The 10,438-nt window shown below is 55.2% G+C and overlaps 1 protein-coding gene across 1 annotated transcript; it reads right to left on the minus strand.

Moving 5' to 3' along the window:
* Positions 1-5,611: 5,611 nt before the first annotated feature.
* CRYBB3 (crystallin beta B3) lies at positions 5,612-10,438 on the minus strand. The gene is made up of 5 exons (XM_055323178.1): positions 10,364-10,438; positions 8,748-8,866; positions 8,061-8,193; positions 7,198-7,340; positions 5,612-5,777 (listed from the first exon to the last, which is right to left on the minus strand). Exons 1-5 carry the CDS (start codon positions 10,436-10,438, stop codon positions 5,612-5,614), a joined length of 636 nt encoding a protein of 211 aa, XP_055179153.1.

Here is a 10,438-nt window from a genome sequence, read left to right on the forward strand (position 1 = left end):
AGGGCTAGAAGAACCTCTGAGACCCTCAAGATGAAAAGTTCCAACAACACTCCCTTCTCATGACAATTACTCTGCGGCAGCCCCTTCACTTTCCTGGATTAAAACTGATCAGATAATCCACCTACATACGTGCTTTCAAATAAATTAACTGTAAAACACCCTGACTATGACATAAAGGAATCGTAAAATGAAATGTGTAATAATATGTATTTCAATATGAAATATTGAAAAATTGGACATAGGTATTATATCAGATGAAGTAAAAAAAAGGAATTTGAGGGTTTTTTTTAAAAAAAGATTTTATTTATTTATGAGAGACACACAGAGAGAGAGAGAGAGAGAGGCAGAGACACAGGCAGGACCCAATGCGGGACACGACCCCAGGACCCCGGGATCACGACCTGAACCAAAGGCAGACGCTTTTTTTTTAATAATAAATTTATTTTTTATTGGTGTTCACTTTGCCAACATACAGCATAACACCCAGTGCTCATCCCCTCAAGTGCCCCCCTCAGTGCCCGTCACCCATTCACCCCCACCCCCCGCCCTCCTCCCCTTCCACCACCCATAGTTCGTTTCCCAGAGTTAGGAGTCTTCATGTTCTGTCTCCCTGTCTGATATTTCCCACACATTTCTTCTCCCTTCCCTTATATTCCCTTTCACTATTATTCATATTCCCCAAATGAATGAGAACATACACTGTTTGTCCTTCTCCGATTGACTTACTTCACTCAGCATAATACCCTCCAGTTCCATCCACGTTGAAGCAAATGGTGGGTATTTGTCGTTTCTAATGGCTGAGTAATATTCCATTGTATACAGAAACCACATCTTCTTTATCCATTCATCTTTCGATGGACCCCGAGGCTCCTTCCACAGTTTGGCTACTGTGGACATTGCTGCTAGAAACATCGGGGTGCAGGTGTCCCGGCGTTTCATTGCATCTGAATCTTTGGGGTAAATCCCCAGCAGTACAATTGCTGGGTCGTAGGGCAGGTCTATTTTTAACTCTTTGAGGCACCTCCACACAGTTTTCCAGAGTGGCTGCACCAGTTCACATTCCCACCTACAGTGCAAGAGGGTTCCCCTTTCTCCGCGTCCTCTCCAACATTTGTGGTTTCCTGCCTTGTTAATGTTCCCCATTCTCACTGGTGTGAGGTGGTATCTCATGGTGGTTTCGATTTGTATTTCCCTGATGGCAAGTGATGCAGAGCATTTTCTCACGTCCGTGTTGCAAAGGCAGACGCTTAACCACTGAGCCACCCAGGTGCCCAGGAATTTGAGGTGTTTGTGCTGCTTATCATAGACAAGGTTGGATAAGGTTATATTGAACTGGACATGCATTTGACATGTTCACATGTCCATAAAGAATCATCATGAACATAATGCAGCCACACATGCACACTGGCCCAGCAGTGATTTATCAATGATGCCAACTCCACGGGCAACATTGCCACGGGCCCTGTGATTTTACAAAATGGGGAAGAATGGTTGGGGAAGTTCCTGCCTGAGGATGGGGAGCTGGGGTCCCTGCGTACCGATTCCTGTTAGCCACTGGATGGGTCATCGGATGAGTTGTGGCACCCACTGGGTGTTCATTCCCCAGAGTTCCCGCTGCCCCGGGCATACCAACATTGTACGTTCTAAGGGCCACAGGGAAGCACACGGCATCTGCTGCCATCGGGGCAGACTAAGGGCTGGAGGAGGAGCTGCTGGCCGCAGGACGTGGCAAGAAGACCCCAAGAGAACCAGGAGTGGCGGACGCATTCGCTGGGGCGCACCAAGGCTGGGGCCCCAGGACGATGCCCACAGAACCTGCTGCCCAGCTCCCGAGAGTCCATGGGCTCTAGTCCTGCCTCCATGAGCCCTGCTCACCCCCGGGCCCCCTTTTCCCCCTGAAGCCTTGCTGCGGCCTGGTTGCCTTATGTCCTTGTTTGCACTGACGTCCTTAAGACAAACCTCATTGCTGGGTTCTTGGGAAGTCTCTGCTCCACATAACCATGGAGCCCATCTCCACGGTCACAATTTTTGACGATGGTGAGGCGGAGGGCGAACGCTCAGCCTAGTAGCTCCTCCGTTTTACCCGGCATTCTCAGCCCATCCTGCAAATTAAATTCGTATCAATACTCACAACAACCTGTGAGACAGGTGGTGTGATTAGCCCCGAGTCATGGATGAGAACACCGAGGCACAGAGAGGCTAAGCAATCTGCCCAAAGGCACACAGCAAGTGGCAGAGCCTGGAAAGGAACCCAAGTGGTGTGGATCAAAAGCCCCACTCGGCCATTCTGCTATTCACCATTAGACGACGCTGCCTCTCGATTAAACGGGTAAACGGGTAAAGTGCTTTCGTGACCCTCACCCTCCTGTCACTGAGAGGTACTTACTTTACTATTCCTCTCAGGCCCTGTCCCTGCAGAAGCTAGAATTTGAGTCTGGGTTGGAGCTAAGAGTGGCCTTTTGGAGTCAGACAGGCCCGGGGTCAGATCTCAGCTCTGCACCTCCCAGGCTGTGTGACCCCCGCCATCAGCAATCCCTCTCTGAGCTTCCCGGGCCGTGAGGAGGATTGAATGCAGAGAGCAAGCCCTCCCTGACCCAGACCGTTGGTTAGTGTGGGTCTGAGGCTTTGGATAGTCCTCAGACACCAGTGACCTCCTGCGTCCCCCTGGATCTGCAGTCCCCCCACCTCTAGAGTCAGCCCAGCTGCAGACCCCGGGGCTCAATGGGGGCCAGGAAGCAGGGACCCACTGGCACGGCACCGAGTTGGCCTCCCTGCAATCCCTCCTCTGACCCCGTCACCCAGGAGCCAGTCGTGGTCTAGCCGGGACCAGGCGCAGACAGCCCCTGGCCCAATGTCCAGAACACAGTAGGTGCCCATTTAAAAGTGGCTGCGGCAGCACGAGAGGCTTTAGTTTAGCCAACCACAGCATGGACAGCCAGCGGGCCGGGTGGGGCGGTCGGGGGGTGTGGATGAGCTTTGGAGGCAGCCGTGAACTTGAGTCCTGATCCCGCCACTCCAAAGCTCTGGCACTTGGGGCGTCTGCTTAGGGCTCCGGGCCTCAGCTGCTCTCTGCACACGGGGCTCAGTGTCACCAGTTAGCAGATTAGAGGTGACCCCGTAGAGCACCCAGCCGTGTACTCTGCACACTGTGGGGACGACCGGGTGGCTTTTATGAGTATTGTTGCTACTGTTGGTTTTTTCTCCGCTATGTGTGCCTGCCCCTGCTGGACACATCACAGTGTGCGGGGCTCAGGAGCCCACGTTCCAGAGTCAGCTCTCAGAGTGCAGACCTCAGCTCGAGCGCTTCTTGTTGTGTGGCCCCGGGAAGCTGATGCTGCCTCTCTGAGCCTCGGGCTCCTCATCTGTGAAATGGGATGGACTGTGCCTGCCTTCCAGGCGCTGGGTGGTTCAGTGGTTGAGCGTCTGCCTTCGGCTCAGGTCATGATCCCAGGGTCCCGGGATCGAGTCCCACATCGGGCTCCCTGCAGGGAGCCTGCTTCTCCCTCTGCCTGTGTCTCTGCCTCTCTCTGTGTCTCTCATGAATAAATAAATAAAATCTTAGAAAAAACAACAACTGTGCCTGCCGTCCAAGGTCATCTTTGGGTTCAGTGACCCAGGTGATGTCCAAACAGCCCTAGCACTGGGTCTAGCATTCAGAAAGGACTGGTTTACAAAGCAAAACAAGGTCTCTGTGAGAGGGACGAGGGGGTGGGTCTTGGGGGCGGTGGGGGGGAGGTGGGAGGAGTGGGGGTGATGCCATCCTTTCAGGGGATGGGGTGGGTGCTGGGTGCCCCTCTCCCTCCACCCTGAGCCTGACGCCCCACCCAACTCTCCTACACACCGATGTAAAAATAATTCAAGGTGATTTCTGGGCTGTGCACACATATTTTTGAAATACGCAGGCTGAAGTAACTGACAATTGCTGGAATCCTTTCAATGCCTTCCAGGGGCCCCCTGCATCAGCTGCCGGGAGGCTGCAGGTGGTGGGGATGGGCTCTGGGCACAACAGGGGAACAAAGTCTGGGAAACATGCAGGACCAGCTCATGGAGGTGCGAAGGCTGAGGGCAGGTCCCTGGGACTGCAGGAAGCCAGCTGTCACCCGACTGTCAGAGGGGACACCCCCTCTTCCTCCCACTGGGGCCAGAGGAGGCTCCCATTCATGACTGGCACTGTCGTGGCATCACCCTTCAGCCAGAGGAAGGCACTGAGGCTCGGAGCAGTCACGGTCAGTGATGGGAGGCGGGGTGGAGGCTCAGTCCCCCAGCCAAGGCCACCGAAGACGTCTGGGGGGTGGACAGAGCTACTGACGCAGGGAGAAGAGAGAGTCAGGGAGATCACACCATCGTGGTTCAGTTAATGGCCTCCCAGCCGGTCTCCCCATGTCCCCCAGGGCCCCACGGTCTATACTCTGTGCCACAGCCAGAGCAATCCTGTTAAGTCATGCGTCACCTCTCCCAGACTCTCCATGGCTCCCACCTCCCTCAGAGAAGGGTTTGCAAAGCTCTAACTGCCCTGGCTCCCCTCCATCTCTGATCACTCCCCCATTCTACTGCTTACTCCTTTCCCAGCTGATGCCTTCCTCGCCACATCTCCATCACCCGCCATACTCCTGCTTGGGACCTTCACACCCATTATTCCTCTGCCTGGAATATTCTCATGGTTCATTCAGGTCTCAATTCAAATGTCACCTGCTCAGAGCAGAGATCTCTAACCCCACTAATCATCATCTCCCATCATAATACTGCACTTTCCTACCTGTAGCACTTGCCACCTCCTAACATATTTGGAATCTACTTGTTTCCTGTGTACCTAGAAGGCGAACTCTGTGACGGCAGGACTTTGTTTTGTTCCCTGCTGTGTCTTCAGGCCTTACACAGGGCCTGGCATTTCCTGAATAAACTAATGAAAACAGACGCTGACAAAGAGATGGAGGTGGACATGATGGATAATCAATGGATGGATGAATGGATGGATGGATAGATGGAAGGATGAATGGATGAGTTGATGGATGGACGGATGGACAAGAGAGAGAATGGATGGATCAATGGGAGAATGGATGGAAAGAAGAACTGATGGACAAATGGATAGAAGGATGGATAAAAAGATGGGTGGGTGAAAGGATGGATAAATCAATGGAAAGAAGAAAAGCAGAAAGATGGAAGGAAAAATGGATGGATGGATGGATAGATGGATACGATGGATAGATGGATGGATGGATGGATGGATGGATACGATGGATAGATGGATGGATGGATGAATGGATACGATGGATAGATGGATGGATGGATAGACTGACAGATGGAAACACAGAAAGGAAAACAAACACAAAATCAGTGCAAGATGTGCATGTGACTCTGCCTAAAACAACTAGAGCCTAGGGTGTGAGCCTGGCTCACAGCCCCCCTTGGGGGGTTCCCAGAGCCCTAAGGCCTCAGCCCCCTCAAGAAGTGACGCAGAGGAACATGGCAGGTGGGGGACCGGCCCCAGACTTTATTGAGCAGATTCCGGGGAAGGGGGGACAAGCACACCATCACCCTGGCCCTGGAGCCTCCTCTTCTTGCCTCTGCTGCCCCCCAGGGCGGGTCTGGGCCACTGGGGCCTGGGTGCCCTTCAGCTGCTGAGGAAGCAGCCCCGCTTGTGCCACTTCTGGTCCCGGATGCGGCGCACGGACTGCAGCTGCGGCTGGTTAGCGTCCCACTCGTTCCAGTGGCGGTACTCGCCCCGCTCGAACACGTACTGGCGCCCGCGGTAGCCCGGGAACTCATAGCCAACCCACCTGCCGGGTACCAAGGTCGGGGTGAGGATGGACGGCCCCCCGCCTCCAGCCCGACCAAGCCTCTTAAAGCCGGCATGGGACCACCCTCTCCGCCTGCCTGAATTCCTCCCTGGCTCCCCAGGGCCCTCGGGAGAATTCAAACTCCCTACGCTGCTCCTTCACTAACCGTCTCCAGCCTCGGCTCTCAACCTTCTTTCTTCACACCCCATGCTCTAACCTCGCTTGCTCTACCTTCCTTGAAGTGAAGTGTCTCTGAGCCGTCACACATCCTGTCCTTCTGCCCGGTGTCCCTCTCCCCTTTCATTCATATTCTTTACATCCTAGTTTGTGTGTCTCCTCCCCCAGGACTGAATCTGGGGGATTCAGATTCTGGCTGACTCCCCCAGGCAGAATTGAGTTGGCATTCCCTGGTGGGGACTCTCAGAGCTCCCGTGTGTCCCGTGTGTCCCCCATCACAATCCTGGTCTCAGTGAATTGTGGATACCTGTCAATTGTGGATAACTGTCTCCTTGTGTGTCTCCCTAGCAGACTAAGATTCTTGAGGGCAGAGGCTGTGTAATTCTTGTTGCCCCATATGCTGCACGTGGAAATGCTCAGTAAAAAGTTGTTGAATAAATTATTATCAGGGAGAGGCAGCACCTTTCAAGGCTCAAGCCCAGACCTCAAGCCCATAGGGTGAGATGCAGTCACTGACAAAGGGAAGGCGATCTTAAGGTTGCATTAACAGAGCTAGTAAGCCTAGAAGGAAGGAGGTGATGCACTATGTACTCTCCTATGTGCTAGTCAGGCCATACCTAGAGAATCACTATGTCACTTCTTACCTTGGTAAGGACCAAGATTATGAAGAGGAAAAAAAAAAAAAAAACAACCCTGAGAATTAGTTCAAGGGTCTGGGGATGTTTCAAAAAGGAGCAAATATTTAGACAGGGACAGGTAGGAGGAACAGATTCACTTGATTAAAAAATAAAGATAAGGGATGCCTGGGTGGCTCAGCAGTTGAGTGTCTGCCTTTGACTCAGGCTGTGATCCCAGGATCCTGGGATCGAGTCCCACATCGGGCTTCTCTTGCGGAGCCTGCTTCTCCCTCTGCCTGTGTCTCTGCCTCTCCCTCTGCCTGTCTCTGTGTCTCTCATGAATAAATCAATAAAGCCTTTAAAAAAGAAAATAAAGATAAAACCTCCTACAGGCAAAGCTTGCTGGAAATCCAATGGGACAGGAGTGTGAGCAGTTAGGCATTTGCAGCCCGGGGCTCTGGAGTGGGGCTGTGAGCCAGGGTCGCGCGGGGGCAGCCGCCTTGCGCCCAGGGCCTCGAGACCCGCAGGAGCAGGGGGCGGCCGCCGGGCAGCAAGCACAATGAATGGAGATTGTATCTGGGGCGCGAGGCCGGCGCAGGGGCAGGAGTGGGGACTGGGTCCCTTACGTCCCGTTGACGGCCCGGATGCTCGCCACGCGGTCCTGGAAGCCGTGCGCCCAGAGGCTGGGCACGTCGTCGTCCACTATTTCCATCTTGCGGCCGCTGAAGGCTGGGTTCTCGAACAGGTGCAGTTTGTGATCTGGGCCATCCTGGGGGGGATCACGGGGTGGGCCGGCTGCTCCCAGGCTCGGAGCAGGGCCGCTGAGTGCCGAGAGGCTCCAGGGCCACGGGGTCACGCCCACCCCCAAGCTCAGGGCCCCAGGGAGGGCAGTCCCCAGAGGCCTGCGGGAGGGACGGTGCTAGGGCGGGTCCTTAGGAATCTTAGGGCCCCGGGAGCCAGGAAACCACCAGGGGCCCTTATCAGCTCTTGAGAAACTCCACCATTTAGCAGATCGGGAAACCGAGGCACAGAGAGGCGGGAAGGAGATAAACATGAGTAACGTAGGAGGAGTCCCTCCTTACTAAGCCAGGTTCTGACATGGTCTTAGCTTTCCTCCCGCCATCCTGCAAGCAGGCAGCAGGTGCTGTGACAAGGAGGAAGGGCTGGGGCAGCCACCGAGCGAGGGGCAAGCCGGTGGGGCAGCAGAGCGACATTTGAAAGTGTCACTGTGGGATACTGAGCCGAGACCGGGTCACGAGGCTCCTGATTTACACAGGGCTCCCCAGGGAAGTGTCAGTGCCGTGCTGGCGAAGTCAAGATGTGCATCCTGCTGTCCCAATCCCCAGCCCAGTGACAATTCCAGAGCCACCTGCCTCCGGTTGCATGCGATCATTTAGGTCAGAGATGACGGAAGCAGGGACCCTGGCCCGCCAGCTCCCAGCATGTCCTGCTTCTGAGAGCTCCCCGGAGCGCCAGGGGCAGTACTTACGATGTGCAGAGGCCGGAGGGACAGGAGGCTGTCACTGTGGTGGCTGTTGGACCAGGCATCCCAGCGAGGGTAATCGCCCTTCTCCAGGACAAACTGCTCCCCGCGGAAGGCTCTGCGCTCGAACGCCAGCCACCTGTGGGAGGCAACAGGCCCGGGTGGCCACCCCTGCTTCTGAGGGAGGACCCGTGTCTAGTGAGGGGAGGGCCTCCAAGCTGCTGACCTTTGGCCTTGAACCCTCCCTCCAACCCTACCATGGATCCCTGGTCCAAGTATTCAAGGAGCTCCTAGAACATACTGGAAGCTGAGACTCTGAGCCAGAAAATCATCCTGGGAGACAGTATGAAGAGTCTATTTTATGCACAGCAGCCCCTGTGTAGGTGCTCAGGAAAGGCCTTAGTACGATGTCCGGCACATAGTAGGTAATCCGAAGACAGTTCCTCTCCCTCCTCCTCTTCCTCGTTATTATTATATTGCTATTATTTATGTGCATCTTTCTATTCATTTTCGCAAAGACTCCATCTGAAGCGCATGCCACTGTTATTCCCATTTGACAGATGGGAAAACTGAGGCCAGAGATGGGAAGGGAGTTGCTTAAGGCCCCACTGCAGATCCAGAACCGGGACCGGACCTCCTGATTCTCAGAAAGCTCAGGGCTGTGAGGAGGGGGCTGGGGGTCCAGGTACTCACGGCCCAGACTCCACCTGGATGGAGCCCACCTTCTCCAGCAGGCTCTCTGTCAGGTTGGGGCACTCAGCCGAGAGCTCGCACCGCTTGCCCTGGAAGTTCTCCATTTCGTACACGATCACCTGAAAGGGCCGCGTCCTGAGCATCCCACGGGGGTCGGGGGTCGGGGTCGGGGTCGCGCTCCCAGCCCCAGCCCCAGCCCCAGCCCCCACCGCCCGCGCAGTCCTCCTTGGGGCGTCGGCAGGCACCGGCACGACCACAGCCAGCCTCGGCCTCGGGCTTGCACTGCCCCCTCGTGGCCACGGAGGGGAACGCCTCCAGGAACGTCCAACCAGGGATTGCAAGTACCTGGCAGGAACCCGCCAGACCCACGGGAGGGAAATGAAGCCGCTTATGGCCAGGAGGGAACGTGGGCCCCGTGTTAAACTTTTCAAGAGAGGCCAGAAATATATATTTCCCTTAATGTGCAATTTCCGTGTGCCTGACCGAGGGTAACACCAGTTTGTAGCCTCTGGGTTGACCTTCACCTGACCCACGCCCAGAGAGGAAGAGGCTGCCAAGGAGGAGGAGGGCTGGGGCGCCTGGGTGGCTCCCGGGGTCCGGGATCGAGTCCCACATCAAGTCCCCACAGGGAGCCTACTTCTCTCTCTGCCTGTGTCTCTGCCTCTCTCTCTCTCTCTGTCTCTCATGAATAAATATAAATTTTTTTAAAAATAAAAGGAAGAGAAGGGCTTTGCCTCTCTTCTCCACCTAGAAGCACAAACTGTCTTTGTAGAAGGTCCCTGGGGTATATCTGTTCTGGTCATTTTATAGAAAGCTCAGAAAGCCTAAACCACTTGTCCCGGGCTCACAGCAAATTAGGTGGCAGCACCAGGATTCAGTAAGTCAGCTGGCTCTTTTCTCCCCATGGTGTGCACAGGGCAAGGCCCACAGGTGCCAGGGGAACCGGGAAGGACTGGCAGTGACATCCACCTTCTTGGTGGGCAGCTGCCCCTGGGGCTTTGCAAAGGCCTTTAGAAGGCCCTAGACCAACCCTGTGCTGCCACCAATCAGGCCCAGGGCCAGGCAGGCCTCTGCTTCTCTTTCACTCTCCTTAAAGCCACCAGCGCATCCACAGAAATGCTCCTGCCCACAGTTATCCCTTCAGTCAATCTGTCCTCAGACCCTCTCTCAGATTAAAGCCCCCAAGGACAGCTCAGAGAGGGAAGAGCCAACAAATCCCAGCTGTTGGAATCCTCCTTAGCACCAGCTCTGGGGCCTGAGACAGTGAGCACTGTTCCCATTTTCCATTTCCAGATGGGGCTGGTGAGGCCCAGAGAAGCCAGGGAAGTGGACTGAGGTCAGGCAGGAGGGTCAGCACCATGTCTCCTGAAACCCCCTGGCCTCTGTGCCCCACTGAGACGGGCTGCGTTTGTGTGACCAGTTCTATTCTGCAGGTGAGGACACAAAAGAGAGAAGATGCAGTAAAATCGTGGTGAGTGAGGTGTCTTTCCTGGCCCCCAATGGCCGGAAGGGCCACTGCTCCTTTCTGGAGGGGGGCTGCCTGGCAGGGGAAGCTGGCCCTGAGACCCAAGAGCAGCCCCAGGCCCTCAGCCCCCGGGACCCCCCCTGCCCCGTACCTTGTAGCTGCCCCCTAGGCCTCCATGGCTCTTGCCAGCTGCAGCCTGCTCCGGAGCTCCATGCTGTTCAGCCAT

This window comes from Nyctereutes procyonoides, unplaced genomic scaffold (genome assembly GCF_905146905.1).
Source record: "Nyctereutes procyonoides isolate TBG_1078 unplaced genomic scaffold, NYPRO_anot_genome, whole genome shotgun sequence".
Lineage (NCBI taxonomy): Eukaryota > Metazoa > Chordata > Mammalia > Carnivora > Canidae > Nyctereutes > Nyctereutes procyonoides.